Genomic DNA, 18,447 nt, shown 5'->3' on the forward strand with positions numbered 1-18,447 from the left:
ACGTGTCTGAGCTGAAGTAAGTGCTTCCTTTTCGCAGGTTTTCACTGGAGTGAGAAATTTAATATTCGCCTTCATCATGCATCAATAAAAACCCACCGACCCCAAAAAAGGAAAACCAGCTCATCTGAGACGTCACACAAACAGTTTGCTGTAAACAAATCTCATAGGGTCACTTGACCTTGGTGCACGTGACTCACTTTGACCTCCTGCTGCCACTTAAGTTGTGCGTGTGGCCCTCACAGTATCGGTCCTCCCTCTGTTTCTCAGCGAGCACGCTTTCATCAAACTTACAGAGCTCCCTTTGAGGAAAAGACTGTTAAATAATGCAGGTGGTTAAGTAAGCTTGTCGGGACGACTTGTAAAAAAAAACTGCTTCTCTGAGCCAGATCCTGTTAAGAGAGAAAGAGAGGGAGAGGGGGAGAGCATGTGACTTTCAGCTCTCCAGAATTCTGTTCACACACACGCACACACACGGGTTGAATACAGAACGTGGCGAGCAACGTGTGCTGTGTGCAGCTTGATGAGGCCGAAGTCTGGAGTGTCCCCCTGCCATCATGTTCCTCTCTCTGGTGTTCAAACAGATCAGTCTGACACAAAGCATCCTTAGGAGCCAACTGGGGGACACTCTCACACCTACCCTGACCTGACCTGACCTGACCTGCCAGGACAGAGCAGGAGGAGGACGGCTCATCAGACATGTTGTAACATCATCGCCTGGCAACAGGGAGTACAAATGTCCCCCCATGTCCGGGTGGGGAGATAAAGATGTGACCAGCATCAGATACTGTGAGGACAGACAGTCGCCTCAGCTGTGGCCTGGGCCTCACTTTGCTGTCAGTGCAGGGCTGCCCTCTGCTGGCGGGATAAACTAACTTCACCTCCATCCCCTGAGAGCTACATTGTCAGTGTGAATAGTGTCATTTCATAGCCAGTGAGGAGTCACACAGAGCAGACCAAATTACCAGTTGTCACAAACATTTGTCACGTGCTGAGCCAGAGAAAGGGCAGGGAAAGGAAGTGAGAATATATGCAGTAACGTCAGAACTGTGGCTGAAGGCAGTAGACCGTGGAGACTCGTGCTGGGAGACGGATGCAGGGAGCCACACACACATGCATCACACTGCAGGTGGTGTCCTGCAGGGCTCCATGAAGCAGCTCCTCGCTCTAACAAATGCCAGAGGACGGCTTCGTTTGTTTCATGCCCTTTTGGCTTCGAAGTCAGTTAGAATAAATTCCTACAAAACAAAGTTGCCACATCAATAATGGTTGTGGAACTCTAGTCTGCAAGGTTTCATCTTGGAGACTTAATATTGAATTATATCATATGATATAATAAAAAAAAAAAAAGTAATTTAAAGCTTCATTAATTTGATTGTCAAACATGAACAGAATGGTCTCTGTACTTTTTCCACTCTCAACACTAACTGGTTACTATTGTTGCCTTAGGTGGCATCAATCTCTTTAGTTTACTCTAGATGTAAACATGAATACACATTTCTCAATGTCAATCTGTTGCTTTGGAAGCAAAGTTTCACTTAAAGGAAATATGATTTTTCTAAAATCAGTCTGTTAAAATGAGGAATGCTGAATAGTTGTTAAATTATAATTTATCTTTCACAAATAACTCAAGATTTTGTCCCATCAGCACCACATTATCATAGGTATCATGATGTGTTAAATGTATATTCTGACAAAAGAACCACACAGACTTATGGGAAATTGTCTTTTGCGGAGGAGGAAATGTTTGGTAGCAGTCAACTGTGTTATGGTTGGTAACAGCTCTGTGATATTAGAGATTGTTTCAAGACTTTGGATCCAGAAGAAGTGGAACTCCAGTGAGCACAGACTCTCTTTCCCTTAAAAAACTTTTTTTATTTACTCATAAAACTCAATTTGTTTTCTCATGACTTTATTCCCCACATTATTACTTTTTTGCTCAAAGTACAACTATTCTTGTAATATTATAACTCATTAAATTACAACTTTATTCTTGTATTATCACTCTTTTTTGTTAAATGATTTATGTGGTCTTGTAATGTTGACTTCTTTTCTTATTAAATCACAACCTTTTCTCGTAACACTCTTGTCATAGATTCTTAACCTTGTAAATGACTCAAATCAAAACGACTACTAAATTGCTCTCACACCATGTTCCTTTTCTCAGCTCTACATCCTGCGACTGCATAAATTGTTCACAAATTACATAAAATAAACAAAATCAACGCATTTTGTATTCATGAATATATTTTAATTCTATACAATGCTGATTGGTTATAATGTACATTGAAATGGTGAGCGCTGCTGGGCTTCATTCAAGAGAACACTGTTACTATGTAGAGGAAAAGTTGCACCTGTAAACAGCACAGTTCTGACCGAGCCACTGGTTGATTTCATATGAACAACTTGAGTGATTTTCAGATTATAGAAATATAACAATCTTTAGGATACGACCGATGCGGTGGAAAGATAAATCCACTGATACTGTACATACACAACTGAAAGATGTAGCATAGCTGATTGTCCTGCTGTTATTAAGGCCTGTTGATAGTCTGTACATCAGTCTCAATTAAATCATTCTCTTGTCTTCATCCATATATTTATGTATATACAAAAATAATTATAAAACTATAAATTATAACTAATCACATGTACAAAACACTTATTATGATGCCAAATCTACAGACAATTGTTAGGTAAACAAAAAGGACAGATGCTGACATAAGATGACGTTTGAGAGGAATGTTTGCAGTGTGGTGACAGGAGAGTGACTCTGAAAGAAGAGATTATTGCTTTGGTCAGCAGGGGGCAGCAAAAACAAGTGAAGAATCGTCCACGTGAAAGGAGGCAACAAAAAGGTGAAGTGGCCAAATGTAATCCCACAGTTCTACACTTATTCCCTTATGGATTTACTGGATCCACATCTTCCATACGCAGGGACACTGATGCCTGGTTAATTAATTGAAAGCCATAAAGACGCCCCCCCCCCAACACCTCCTCAGTCGTCGTCTCCCTCAGCTGTGTTTGTGGTGGTCAGAAGCCTAAGGTATCGTCCCCGAATGGGCTGAAACCGCGTGGAGTGTTTCCATTGGTGTTGTCCCAGTCGGGTTCTGTGAGCCAGTTGTGTGGCGTCACCCCAATGTCCAGGACCTGGGGGTTAGTACGTGACACTGCCAGTCTGAGGAGACAGAGGAGGAAGTGATGAGGAGAAATAGGGAGCTCTAATCCTTTTTTTTTTGTTGAATAAACTGTTATTATTCTATAATTCCCTTAATTGTTAATAATTCCCAAGGAAACCACGAAACAAACAAGGGTGATTATGTCAAATGTATAGCTTAACACTTAAAATATATAAATATATATATATATATATATATATATATATAATTTCCCAGGACATCTGGGCACTGTATCTAAATTTATGTGTAAAACCGTAAAATGTCTAAGTTTCGGGCAGTGGATGGGATTCTCTGAAGACAGTGTGCTGGGCATGGCTGAGGACACACAAGGGTTAAACTTCACCATCCTGATGGCCTGTCTACAGAAGCTTATGTGTTGTATGTGGGAATGATTCAGTTTTCGCAATCGTCATAATGAAAGAACATGTCACCCACTGCATCAGAGTGACTCACTGCTGCGTTGTTGTTTTACCCCTTTTGTTAGTTCGTAGGTTGATTTGCACAGGAACAGGATTACACAAAAAACTACTAAATGGATTTCCACACAACTTGGTGTAAAGAGAGGACATGGGCTAAGAAAGAAAGCAGTAACTTGATAAGAATCCATGAAAGGAATCAGTTGGTCTCTTTTCGAAAAGATCATGAGCCAGAATTCATGATCTTGGATGCCCTGCAAGATAGCGTATTTTGTGAAGTATGATTAGTGTTTTCCCCAGTTACATACAACATTCTTCTCTTTCTGCTGCTCTTTTTCAGCTGACTTCAGACTAATGTCACAGCTCAGACCTGTTTTTATAGAACTGAAACCTCAAGTCAGTTGTTATCTGTGCTGTTCTATTAAACTGCAAACAGTGGTATTTCTCTTAGAGATAATTCATGAAAACTGAGTCTGGCTGGAGTTCGACAGGATTACTTCAAGACATGACGTTCATTAAAACCACGGGACAGACCGTGGGACAGTCTCTGAGGTTCAGTTAGGACCCACTGCTCCAGTTTTATAATACTGACCACAAATACAATCATTGCAAAACAAAGCTTTTTGTGTGCACTGAGGTCCCATTATTTCGATTGCTATGGTACACACACACACACACACACGTTTGTACTTCTATCTTAGTGAGGACACTCATTGACATTATACATTACCTAGCCCCTAACCCTAACCTTAACCTTAACGGTCCAAACTAAACACCAAACCCTTGCCCCAACCCTATCTCTCAAACCAAGTCTTAACCCTCATACATTGAAAAAGTGAGGACCAGTCAAAATGTCCTCACTTCCCAAAAATGTCCTCACTCTGTTCGGTCCATGCTTAAAACTGTCCTTTCAAAGATATAAGTACAGGAACACACACACACACACACACACACACACACACACACACACACACACACACACACACACACACACACACACACACACACACACACACACACACACACACACACACACACACACACACACACACACACACACACACACACACACACACAGTCTATAACAGAAAGGGTTATTAATTTGTGGTGATGACAGGTAGAGATGATAGCATTTTTTAACTAGGATTAAAATTCTCTACTTTGAATCAGTTTCCTTTTCTGAGCCCAGTCGACACTTTCTCCATGAGGGAGTGTATAAAGGACACATGAAGCTCTGTCACACTTCTGACCTATAAACTGTGTCATTGGGTTTGGAGATGGTTGAATGGAATGGATTTAGGTTAGTGACTCAGATCACTACACTACACAGTGAGACAGCGGTTCTCAACTTTACCTGCACATGAACCATAGCTATCCAGAGCACAGCTGGAGACACAAACACACAGCAGATTGAAGACAGTTTAAAGCTCAGTGGTCAACCAAACTATAATAAGTCAGCGATTGCATCATTTCTGCCGAGGTTATCCTTCATTTCCTCGAGGAAATCGGAGGGATGAAAGACTTGTACTCTGCAGTACACACAAATCATCAGTAAGTGGCAATGTGGAGCCAAGTAGCAGCTACAAGATGCTGGAGGATTTGACATGGCAGAATTTTGGGGACAGTGATCATCAATAAAAAAGCAGAAGGCGAATCAGTCAGAATTAATTTCACTTGATTACAAAACTATTAAAACAAATGATCTCACCTGGAGAAGGCTTCATCCAATCCATCCTCTTTTCCCTGAAATAAAGAGTAAAAAATATAGGGGAACAGCTCACACACACTGTTAAATAATGAAGATGAGTATAGAAATAAAAATATAATAATTCATGGATGGTGGATTAACAAAATAATAGAAGATTTTGGAAAAAAGGACAATCTGCGGACATAATAGACAGCAGACTCAGAATATATAAATGTATATATATTTATTCTTCTCACAAAGAGCTATTATATATATATATATTAATGTGTAAGACGCTAAAATTTAAGAATTTGTCAGCTACAGATATCTGGCTTGAGCCACTTGTCTCACAATGTCATATGGAAAGTGAATATAAAGATTTCAGGCTGAAGGAGATTTGAGAAACAGAGAGAGCAGAAGAGAAGAATCGTACCCGGGCAGGGTTGTTATTGGTCTCCAGGGGCCTGTGATTGTCCAACTGATCCTCTTCCATATTCCCATTGGTCTCAACCACAACATTCACACTGTCCTCGATGTTCAATAGGTTGTCTGTGGCAACATCTAGTTGTGAAGTGAAAGGAAGGACAATCAATTGTTGTTTTACCACATAGTTAAATACCCTGAGTTGACTGCCTTGAACATTTGCTTTGTCTGCTCACATGAGAATAAAATTAAACAATGATGCTGATGTCCTGACCTTTCCCCTATTGTTTTTTTAATATCTTTGCCATGGTACAAACACATTTGTTACTTCAAGAATGAACAGTTATAACAGACTCTTCATCAAGCGCCAACAACAGGTCAAAAAGTTGTCTAACACTTTGACTTAACAAACATCGTAAATGCTGAATATCACCACGCTAATTTCAGTGTGAGTATGTTGGCATACATGCGACGTAGACTGTAGCTAAAGATGGACAAAATGACTGCTCTCCAAAAGTGAAGCCCCCTGGTGGCTGGCTGCAGTATGAGTAATAAACCCGGCAACCTCAAATATTAACAGATTTGACCACATTGAAAAGTTAAAAAACACATCAAATACATTTTCCTCAAAAATGGTGTCTGTCATTTTAGGTCGAGTTTTGTTTGATTATTAATTTGATGGTATAAAACAGGGTAAAACGTCACGATGGACAGCTGACCTGGGTTGGCTCTACACCACAATGGCATCATTAGTGCAAGATGGCAGCACCCGTTTCTGTGATATTTTGGCTTCATTATTATACAGTTGAAGGAATTGGAGACAAGTCGTCCATCTTTACTCTAGGTCAATGATTCAAAGCCCTGTGCTGAGCCTGGGAACAGTTTCACAGAACCACCAGCCTTACTGCAGACCCTTGTTTTCTTACCTGTCCCCTTCAGACTCCCCAGGCTGTTAGATCTCTCGGAATGAGAGCTGCTGCTGGTTTCCCCAGCCGAACCAGACGTCCCTCTTTTTCCTTTCTCTAGGGAGAGAGATGTACAGAGACATACCACAAGCAAGTCAAGATGGTGTGCGTGTGTGTGTGTGTGTTATGTCAAGGACTTGACGATTGGGGAACGAGGTGTCTACCTTCTTTTGCCACTTGCCAGAGTTCAAAAGCTACTGTGAAGGCCTGGGCCACAGTCAGAGCCACAGCCTGAGCCTGGAGAGCAGGAGAGAAATACAGTTTGTAACAGACCATGAGTGAAGAGACTTCCTCTGTGTTAACTGTGTTAAACATAAGAACGATTATTGGGGACCTTGATCACAAGAGCCATTTATTTTGTGAACTGATCTTGTTGTTGTGGTAGTGATGCAAAGTGACATTTCAAGGCTGATTGATACATCATCTATTTATGATTATTGCAGATAAACCAGAGCCTGAGCTATTTTGTCACTGTTTTTACCCAGAATGGAGGCAGGAGCCAAATGTCTTTTTAAGTTTAGCCCCGACAGTGGCTGTCAAATAGCAACAGTGTTGGCATCCTATAGCTAGATGTACAATTTGTTAACTGGTTAATGTATGAACTGGACAATTGTATTCAAAATCACAATAGTGACAGACTTCAAAACTTTGAAACTTGATTGAAAACAAGCAAAGCTGATAATACAGTTGTCCCCAAAAGTTATGATTTAAATTTCTCTCACCACCACAATCACTTGAGTGTTTGACATTACTATTTGTGCCAGTTGTGAGATTAATAGTTGTGAGGCTATTAATTCATTAAGAATGGACTGGAGGCTATGATGATTATAATTTTAATAAGAAACCATAGAAAGTAAGTTCTTTCCAATAGTTAAATCAAAGAAGTGGATGCTGCTATGGTCGAGGACAGAAAGAGGTCATCAGCAACATCTCCATAAGCCCGATGAGAATCAAGTATAAAGGAAGCAAGTTATTATCGTGTTATCCTGGGAGAAAAGTGGGATAAGTGTGGTTGAAGGTAAGATGAGAGGAAAAGTGCCCTTCTGCTTTTCAACACACAGGAAGAAGATAGAGAGCACAAGGAGCTTCACTTCTAGGGTTTCCTCTTAGGAAGAGGAAGAGGTGAGGCTGAGCTTCAGTGTCGGAAATGCAGAGGTGCACGGTTACAGGAAAATCATGTGTGCGCATCCAGGCATTCATCTTACTCCAACAAGCATTTGGAGGAAGAGGAATCACTTGGAACTTGTGACACTTGCACAGCTGTTCAATGGACAGGGAGGTCACAGGCTCAGGTAGAGTCAAATGATCAACCTGAAAATGCTGACAGGTTTGAATCTAAAAAATAAGTATCATGCTATATTAGGAAACTGAAAAAAGGCTAGTAAAAGGTTGAAATAAAAATAGGTTTTTGGACGATTGAAACAATTTATATCTTAGTTTTCCCTCTTCAAAACCGCAGCTCTCTGTTTTCAAATGCATCTCTTAACTCCCTCTGCATTAGTTTGTTTTGCAGTTTTGAAACCTCGTAACTGCGTGATCTGAAAACTGGTGCATGTCTGTTGTAAAACATATTTAGAAATTTTACAGACGTACACCTTCAGTTTTGTTGCACTTGTTTCAGAGTGGAGGAAACAACACCCACTTCTCAAAGACTTTTTCACATTTGCGAGCTTGTGAATCACTTGATTCCTGCAGAAACTCCAGAACTGATGGTCAGTGAAAACATTTTGAGACTCTGATAATGTGTGAAACACTTTAAACAGTGCTTCAGTTTTGAAGAAAGAAAACTCCAAACAAAAAATAATGTTTACAGAGATTTCCCCAAAAATATTTGCCAGTCAAACAGTGACTTTAACATGTGACATTTTTTACTTTGATTTCAAGCTTTCAAACACTGAGTTTTAGACTTTAAACCATTTTTCAAGTTTCAATACTTATTCCATACAAATCCACACAAACCACAGAGAAACCTACACTAGACTCTGACTGAGAAACTCCTAATGAGGTGATGTTGAGTCAATTTAAAACTCACTGCGCTCTCGTTATTCATCCTGATCTTGAATTAAACATGAGAGCACTGATACTCAAGTCTAACAACTCACCACTTTCCTCTTGGAGCAGAGGTAGGCGTGGCACTCCAGGGTCCCGTTGAGGGGGCTCTGAGCGATGTAAGCAAACACTTTGTCGTGCAGCTTGTCCACTGTGCAGTAGGATATTCTGCAGGTCACAGGTCACAGGTTAGACAAACAGCATTCAGAGTATTTAAGCAGGGTTCAGGGGATAAGGAAGCCACGTGCTGGGACACCTACACAGCATTAATCTACCTGGAACAACACACTGATACGCCACCAATCTACAAAAGCCTTCAGCTCTGCACATACCTGTAAATGGAGACGTTTTCCAGGATTTTATTGGTCAGGCTGTCGTGCAGCACTATTCCCTGAGGGGAAACCTTGAGAGCAACCTTCTCGGACTTCTTCCCACTGGCTTTAGCCTGGTAAAGAGTAAAGCCAAGACCTTTGTTCAGTCACACGTAAGGCTAAAGTGAATTCAGACATTTTTCCACTTTTTGTTGTGTTGCAGCATTTTGCAAATCATTTAGTTCCAATTGAGATAGAATGAGGCTGAAATAAGGCTACAACATTAATAATGAAAATACATCTACTTCTTGTAGCGTTTGGGCAATTGATCTTGTGAGAGATCAGTTTCAGCTGTTGTGGTTTCTCCGACAGATTTTGGTAGATATTGTCGACAGTGAAGACAACATTATACAAGATGAAAAGTCAGTAGTCTTCTCCTTCTCAATACGAAACATCTAACTTCTTGACATTGTTGCTCCAGCCCTTACCGTGGCAACAATCCTCTTCACAGCAGCGGCTGAAAGGTCCTCTCCCTTAGGCTGGTCCACCAGCGTCATGCCAAGGTGACGAAGGTTAAAGGTCATGCCCTCTAAGATGGTCTCCCGTGTGTCTGTCCAGTTCTCTGGAAGCTCTGCAAGGAGAGAGAGAGAGAACAAATTAACAAATTTTTTGGAAAAGTGAGTCAATAAACATTTTGTTGCTGCACCTTTTCATCAAGTTCATTCATTCATTAATTGGCTATTTCACTTATCCTTAAAGGATCACAGAAGGGCTGGGGTCAATGTCAGGTCTATCACACAGCTGAGAAACAACTATCACATCCACACAGATGGGCGTTTTAAAGCATTTAAACCGAGGCATGAACGGACTTTCCCTTTCAAATATGAAAGAATGAAGCAAAACACAGGAAAATGTCCGCAACAGTCAGGTCAGGTCTGGCGCCTGGCTAGAGCATACAAGAGGCTGGAAATTACACATCTATACAGCTTTGGCCCCTATCGTGAAAAGCTTTTGAATCTTGTTTGAAGGTTGACACCTTTGTCTGCACCTTCTACATGTATGGCTCCTCTTGTTCATCCTTAGATAAACATTGTTTTAGTCTTCTCACTTTTCCATGTCCCGGGGTGGAAACAACATCAACACGCTCACTCGCTTGCGGTGAATCCTCCTGCCAATGTCCTGCTGTATTCGCACATGGGCTCACTCACACATTTTCCAGATATTTTCCTTGGGAGCTGGCAGGAAAAGTTTCAGAACCTGGCCGCAGCAACTGACATTTCCCTATTCACATACAGGCCCTAGAATATCTTAGGAAAATGTCTTAAGTTCAGTGCATGTCTGAAATCGACCCAACCTGCACATTTGGACTGTGGGAGGAAGCCAGAGGAAGAAACCCCACACAGACAACATGCAAAATTCAAACAGAGCGGTCAGGTTCAAACCTTAAACCTTGTTGGTGTGTGCAAAAGTGCTAACCCACTGTACCACTCATCAAGTTAAAAACATAAAATATTATCTGGTTACAGCTTCACAGATGCTTCACCCTCCATTTCATATCCCCAAAATCAACATTAGTCGTGAGAACATTCAAGGGGGTTTGATAAAAAACAGATCAGAGGAAATGCAAACAGCCCACGTTGATTTTTTAAAGTCGAGCCATTTCATCTGCTCCCTCCCTGAGGTGGAAAGGCAAAACAGGGTATCTAGGTCAGAGGTACGGTCGATGTAAAGTAAATATTTCAACTCCAAAACAACTTATAGCGCTTGACAATAAAAAGGCAAAGAGATGGGTGCAAAGATACATGGACTCTGTGATAAGAGGAAAGTAACATAACATTTCCCCAAACTAGGCCACAGATGTCTCTGTGAAAGTACATTAATGTCTCAACTTTTATGTTAACTTCTGCAAAAAATGTAAAGATAGCACGCCGATATGTTCTCTCAGAAAATCATGAGGAGTGTCAAAGGAACAGCAGCTACCTCCATGAAGTCTCTTATCTTCTTTTTGAGTGGGGCTGTCTGGCCCTGACCCTGTGGGCTTTGTTTACAGAGATTTCCTCAGAGAGCAAAAAAGGAGGGGAGAAGCCAAGGGAGGAAAAACATCACAGATACCGAGAAACTCATCCTCCTAGCATTGAACTCCTCTGGGATGTAGTGCATACCACACACTCATGCAGCCACATGTTGACACACACATGCACACACACCTTGTGGACACACTATAAAATGAAGAGGGCTGTGCTTTGTCAAGTCAGACTAACATGGAAGGTTTCTCGAGGTTGACAGAGATCCTTGTTTGATTGAAGCAGATAAAAGACATTTATCTTAAAGGCTGAAATTAACTATAATGACAAGACAAACTTTGTGCCAAAACATTACAACATTTCCTTAGCCTTATAATTTTTGTGAAGCCACTAATTCATAATCATTATGATGAATTTAAATTCCAGCTTAACACAAACACAATGTTGTCCTGGACCCGGCTGTGAGAGCCTCGAGGGACAGATACGTCAGAGTCCGCAGCCAGAGCTCTGAGAGGAAGTACTCAGGCACTTTGATTTCTGTGATATTTCTGAATTGCATGAGCTTGGTTTTGTTTAGATTCAAACCAGATTCTAAATATTACAAGTTAATGAAAAAGGAATCACAGGAACATACTTTTCTCTGTGGCTGATAAATGTGTATTTTGTTGTTTCTTTCTTTCTTTTTTTGCTTTAACCACCAAACCATACCAAAACACATTAAGGGGCCACCCATACGACTTTTAGCATGATGGATACAGCAGGTTCCAGTGCAGGTTTTACAGACTGTTCTAGGAAAGACTGGAGTATAGGTTTCTTGTTTCCCCTATCTTTAACAAGAGTGGTCTTTTACACTTTCAGAGTTTGAATTGCTTACACTTAAAAGCCTGCACTCTCACTCAAATGTACCCTGCCCGCTTGTGCTTAGATTTGCTCTGCTTATGCTCAAACTGCTTGCACTCGGATATTTTGTTCCTCAACCAATAGAAAGCCAGGTATCGTCCCACCCTCATTGTGGGTACAAGTGTTGGGGTGAGTGACACTCAAGCACGAGGAGAAGAGCTGAAGCTGGAGCACAGGAAATCTGTCCAAGCAACACAACATGCGCAAGAGCACAGTTAGGGCACAAACAGAGCAAATCTAAGGACAAGCAGGGGGTATTTGAGTTCAAGTGTAGTGTTCGAGTGAAATAGTTTCAAATCTGAACATGGAATCAATAATGTAAATAAAGATATGGTCAAAACAACACTCTGGATTAACTGTGGTCACCAAAAGATCATTAACCTGGGGAATGACGGCACTTAATGCCCAAACTGTAAGAATCAGTTTAGTCTGTCCTGAGAAAAAGAATGAAAGCAGCAGTGGTAGGTAGAGGTACCAGGCACTGCTCTACCACAGAGTGCAGAGCTGTGGGATCAAAGGTCAGACACAGCGACCATGAGAGGAAACAGTTGTGTGCACAGTTGTGAGTCCAACTGAAACCAGGTGACTCTGCTGGAAATACAAGCCGGCAATAAGTTTGTGTTGAGAGAAAAAATATCTGGATGTGAAAGAAAATAATTAGTCTTTTTGTGATGGCAGGATAAGTGGCCGTGTCTTTGATGAGAGTGGGAAAGTACAGAGAAAAAAAGGCGATTTAAAAAGAGATAAGCCAACGCTCTCGTCTTCTGCTTCTTCATCCTACACTGATGGATGAGTTCACACATTAAATCCTTTGTTGAACACGGTCTCAACAAGTGTTCTGATCCAAAAAGGACAAACTGACAGGCAATTCACATTCAGGCTGATTTGTGTGTCTGCACCAAACACTGAATCACTGTGGAAACCACCAAGTGCAGTTCTGCAACTTAGAACCACAAAAGGCCTCTGAGCCAAATAACCCCTTTATACCAAACCAACATCTGCCACCGTTTAACGTTTCTTTTAACTCCACCGATAAACGTCCACAAGGCTAAAATAAAACAACAACTCTGCATTTAAGGGATCCAAACTGATTGGAGATGATGTTATGGTTTCAACTGAATGTTTAACTTCGTGATAGGTTCTGGACGTCTCTGCAGGTGTTATGAAGTTCAACAAACATTTTAGAGACATACAGTCACTCATTTAGACGGAAAGATTCAAATCAACATTAAGACAATAGTTTGAATGGGACACTTTCATGGAAACAGCAGAATCTGATAACCTTAACAGAAATAAGGTCATACTCGGAATAAGCAATAATCAAGAAATTCAATCTCAGCCTTTGCAACATTGACATACGGCAGTTACTAACCTGTTGACATCTCAAGCCCCTTTCCTGTCAGTAGCTTTTCAAAATAAAGTTTACTCACTTACTAAGAAAAGTAACAATAAATAAGGCAAATTGATAAGTTTTTAAAATATATTTTTAAGTAGACAATGTGCTTGAACATGGAACAATCTTCAAACATATCTAATGATTTGTGGCTTTAAATCAAAGCTATAGTGCTAACAGTAAACAAAGAACAAGTTAAACCTGCACCTTCCTGAATCAGGAATCGTGCATGAATGTTGAACATGTCATTGGCCCCTCTGGCAAATTGGAGCCATAAACCACTCGGTAGGTTAAGGCACTGATATGTTAACATATCACAGTCCTTGCTCCCTGACCCCAGGAGGTCATGTGCAGGAGGAGCAGGGCTTCTTTACAATAAGCCTGGTCATATATCCTCTCATATCTGTCCTCACAGTGTAGGGCAGTCTGCAGAGACCAGCCTGTCACTGAGTTTGACTCTTTGGCTCCTCTCACAACTTAACACAGATACCTCTGATCTGGTGAGTTTGAATCTGGTCCTTCACATTAAATACAACCTGCTGCATCTCTAACTGAGGAAAAATACTGATTCCACTAGCTTCTGGTCTCCAGGAGAGCCTTTGACACTAAGTAAATTTAAAGCAGGTTAAGATATTTTCGAGTGGTTCCCGCAGCCTTCAAAAATACCACTTTGCCAGCAGAGTAAATAACAGATTGCTGTGAAAGTCTGACAACAATAGCAGAAAATAACAGAGGAAACAGAAAGGAAGGGAAAAGGCTGCTCACAAGACAAGGGACAGCAAATCCTACACTTTGGTGAAGTAACTGCTTCATAATACGGAAGAAATATTCCCATTTTGGCACTGGTTCTGACGTCACTATGCGCCAGTCTGAGTTGCACGCTTCTATTCGAGGAAGTCCCTGGAAAAAGTCTGTTTGCAGCAGAGGATCACGGAGCCGGGAGGCCACTGCCACTAAAAAGAAAATGGGGTTTGTCCTCATGTGGTTGAAAGGTCTGTCCTCGATGCAAAGTGAAGAAACCTAGAGCCCCATTAATGGTAATATCTGTGTGAAATGCTTCATGCCTCTCCTGGTCCACTGGTCCTGACACTACCTGTCGCCCCCCCGACTTGGTCCCGCTGGAGACCTTGAAGTCAGGCCTGGGCGCTGTGGGTCAGCGCTGGGGAGGAATGTGCACCCTGCAGCCCAGAGAAGACCTTGTAATCTACACTACAATACACCACTTCTACAACAAGTTGGTCACACTGGCTGCATTTACAAGGAGTTTTTAATTCCACTCATAATGAGAGCAAGAACCCAATTAAAGTCAAAATGCCTCATGGAAACACCTCAGTCCAAAAGAACTAGCTAATTCGCAAAGAAATCCTGTTGCTTGTTAAAAGCAGGCTGGTTTAACTCTCTGGTGCAAATCAAAAAAGGGGGCGAGAAAGTGAGCATTTTAGACAGCTTGACCTCTGTATGATAAATTTGCCAATGTAGGATGTGTTTATGTTATCCAGCCTGTACCTTTTTACCATGTATCTCCATTTAGGCCTTTCTGATGGAATTTAAAATAGACCAGCTACTGGCCAACAGGGGCCGTGCACCGGCTGACCCGAGGCAGCATTCCAGCCTCGTCCTCTTGGTTACAGGCGGAGGAGCTTTCAAGGCTTTCCACGCCACCCGGCCGGGATCAAGTGAGATTTAGCTTACAAAGTGGCCCTTGAGAACTACAATGGTGGCCGGAGTGGCATTTAAAGGCGTTTCATGTTAGTGTTGCAGTGTGTGTCTTTGTGTGTGTTTGTGGGGGGGGGGGGCAAGCTTCCTGCCCTGCTGAATGGCGCTTGAGCAGAACACAGGGTCACTAGGAGTTGTAGTTTTTGACCACGACCTCTGCACAAACTCTTAGGGGTGTTATTCACAAATCCAAAATACTGCTAAAGAGAGTTTAACAAGGCAATAAAATAAGTTTTGTCAAAAAAAAAAAAAAAAAAAAGGTAAGCTAGTATAGTGCTGTCCCTCTGGTGCTCTTCAGTTTGTGGATCTATATGTTTTAACCAAGTTTAAAAGTCCCATGGATGTTAAATCATTTCAAAAGTAAAACAATCCTGATTGTTTCAGCCTTTAAGGCTTTCATCAGGGCAATCAAACAATTAACCGGATTTGCCACTGCTTAAAAACTATTTAAAATAATCTTCTTATCATGGTAAAAAAGTGTTTCCAAAGAAAAATATAATAAATTATATATAACAGTATATATATATTTACACACAAGCACAACTATAAGAGTGAGATGATTTCAAATATGTAAATGTTTGGTTGCTCGATTTTATCATTTGTTATCATTATCATTTACTTCCATGATACTAAAGAAACAGGACGAGCAAGCAAACTAGCAAGATTTCCACATAATAATAATTGGTCCAAAATGGAACCCAACTAGAGAACTGCTTTGATTTGGTAACTCATTATCTTTCAAGGCTCATGATTACACTTATTTCCACAATATTAAAGAAATAAGATGAGCTGCATTGAAAACAAACAAATTCACTATTTTCCAACAGGAATAGATTTGATCCAAAATGGGACCGAGGGGAAACAGTGGCTTCTTCTTAGGTCGTTTGACAAGGTTCATAACAACATTAACTTCCAGGATATAAAAGAAACAGGATGTAATGGAAACTCATTCCTCAGGACAACTGGAATAAAAGATGTGTCAAACGTCATCGAACAAGACAAAACAACCGACTTGTCTGAGCGTTTTCCTTTCCCCTCCACCCATCTTTTCCTTTGCAGCGGATTTTGTCAAACTCAAAACTTCCAAATTTTGTCGCTTTAGACATCAAGTTTTAAAAAAGCTTCGGACACGTTGATAAAGTTGTCAAACAAACAACTGTCCGTGAGTCGGGGGTTTCAGGTGAAGTCCAAGTTAACTTTGTATCGTTCAAAAGTCAAAACAAACACATGTTCCTGGGAAGCTCTTCTCTTACTTGTGTGTCTGCCGGAGCTCCACGACTGTTTGGCCAGGCTGGGGCTGCGGATGATGGCTCTCCCCGCCGACCTGAGGGCGTCCATGTCGGGGTGCGAGGGACCGGGGGCTCGCAGGACTTGACCGGGGGCTCGCAGGACTTGTAGCGGGGTGACCGAGCAGCGGCGGCGGCGGCAGAAGTGTTGTTGACCGGGGAGAGGATGGACCTGTGGTGCCTTCACGTGCTGCCAGAAATACCAGAGATGCTGCGTTCGCGTCACATCGGACTTTTCCAGAAAATTATATTATTGGAATAAGTTTTCCAATACATCCTGTTTCTTTTACATCCTGGAAGTTAATGTTGTTATGAACCTTGTCAAACGATCCAAGAAGAAGCCACTGATCCCTTGACCCCATTTTGGATCAGATCTATTCCTGATTCCTGATCCTGAAAAAAGTGAATTTGCTTGTTTTCAATGCAGCTCATCTTATGTCCTTAATATTGTGGAAATAAGTGTAATCATGAGCCTTGACAGACAATGAGTTACCAAATCAAAGTAGTTCTCTAGTTGGGTTCCAGTTTGGACCAATTATTATTATGTAGAAATCTTGTTAGTTTGCTTGCTCGTCCTGTTTCTTTAGTATCATGGAAGTAAATAATAATGATATAAACACCCACACAATGGAAGACCTGGGATTTTACTGTTGATCACAGTAACTGACCAGTGATCACCAGTTCTCCCACCGCTACATGCTACAGGTCAAACCTCTTCTTAGCGCTCATGATGGACTGGAAATAATTGATGAGCAGTAGGGGTAGCTCATTATTTAATTAGTACTTTTTAATTGTATTATTATATTTCTTTTCAATCAATTTATTTTTTAGTTATTAACTTTTACTTTCTTTTCTACCTTCTCTACACTCACATAAGAACAGCTTATGATGAACTGAAAGTATTTGATGACTGACCTCCATGACCTCTACAGCAACTAGGGTAACTTGTTTTATCTTTACTATTATTATTATTTTTCAATCAATGTATTAATTTAGTTATTTACTTTTACTTGAGTATATTATTCTCTTTGATTCAATTTATTTTATATTAATTATTGTTGGTCTTATTTATCTAACGAAGTTATCCTTATTACTAACAAGTCTTGTACATACAAAGGCGTTATGAGGTTATGATCTCTACACCACAATGTTTGTAAATGGTTATTTTTTCAATAAAGAGAAAAAAACTAAACGTCCACTGTTAACCATATGACCACTACAAGGCCTACTACTACTGACCATGATAATTATAATAATAAAAATAGTGTCATTATTACATCATCAGTTTGTTGGCATATCACAGTTAAGGTTTCTGAGGCTGTACCTTTTAGAGCAAGCAAGACTGTTGTACATGATCTTCCAGGAAATGCAAGCTCAATAGTTGAAAATATTTACCAACCAAACATTTATAACAGCCCATTGGGACACACATACAAAATATAGAAGGCAAAGCAGCTCTGTGGCTTCAGGTACTGAATGGAGCTTGTCCTTAAGGCACCTGAAGGCGGCCTCAAACCAGAGAGCCACCGCATTTTCCCTGTTTTTAACCACTGGCAGAGCAACAGGAATGTGTGAAAGAACTGTGTGGTCAGAGTGCAGGTCTGAGCGATGACAACATAAATTAACAGCTTGCAAGCAGTCGTCAGCTACATGGAATTGTAGGTTCTGAACTAAGAACGTCTTGGAATTTAAATTGAAAAGGATGGTTTTGATACCTTTTAACTTTTGTTAATTGTTAAGAAAAGGTTGGCACACATCGCAGTTGCACTTACTGTAGTCAAATTTGTAATATAACAAGAAACAAATTAATTTAAAAAAAACTACATTGACTAGAATAGCTTTTTTGTTGTGATTTCAGAGATAATTTGATCACATTTGGGCTAGAAAAAGTAAAACCAGACACAAAGATAATGACACAAACTCAGATTTAACGGCTTGCATTGCCACCAGCAAGACTTTCTTTAATAGTGATGGTCAAAGTGAGGAGGGTGACATAGCCACCACCACTTTGAGAAAATAAGCATGGTGGAACAAAGATGAAATAAAACAAAGCACTTGTTTTCAACCTTTTCCTCCTTCTACACAAACTTGTAAAAGCAAC

At 40.7% G+C, this 18,447-nt stretch overlaps 1 protein-coding gene across 1 annotated transcript; it reads right to left on the reverse strand.

The window, feature by feature from the left end:
* Positions 1-2,226: 2,226 nt before the first annotated feature.
* Positions 2,227-16,496, reverse strand: ldlrap1a (low density lipoprotein receptor adaptor protein 1a). The gene is made up of 9 exons (XM_061093103.1): positions 16,314-16,496; positions 9,516-9,658; positions 9,049-9,161; positions 8,770-8,884; positions 6,832-6,904; positions 6,629-6,724; positions 5,713-5,840; positions 5,301-5,335; positions 2,227-3,175 (listed from the first exon to the last, which is right to left on the reverse strand). The coding sequence occupies exons 1-9, from the start codon at positions 16,396-16,398 to the stop codon at positions 3,031-3,033; spliced, it is 933 nt and encodes a 310-aa protein (XP_060949086.1). The 5' UTR covers positions 16,399-16,496; the 3' UTR covers positions 2,227-3,030.
* Between the last annotated feature and the right edge of the window lie 1,951 nt (positions 16,497-18,447).

This window comes from Limanda limanda, chromosome 19 (genome assembly GCF_963576545.1).
Source record: "Limanda limanda chromosome 19, fLimLim1.1, whole genome shotgun sequence".
Lineage (NCBI taxonomy): Eukaryota > Metazoa > Chordata > Actinopteri > Pleuronectiformes > Pleuronectidae > Limanda > Limanda limanda.

Bases quoted from the DNA above. Each gene is read 5' to 3' on its own strand.
- ldlrap1a (XM_061093103.1), bottom strand. From the start codon at position 16,398: ATGGACGCCCTCAGGTCGGCGGGGAGAGCCATCATCCGCAGCCCCAGC. The intron at 9,162-9,515 runs GTAAGGGCTGGA...ACTCTTTACCAG, and splicing joins TGAAGAGGATTGTTGCCACG to GCTAAAGCCAGTGGGAAGAA. The intron at 5,841-6,628 runs GTAAGAAAACAA...CTTCACAACTAG, and splicing joins GGGGAGTCTGAAGGGGACAG to ATGTTGCCACAGACAACCTA.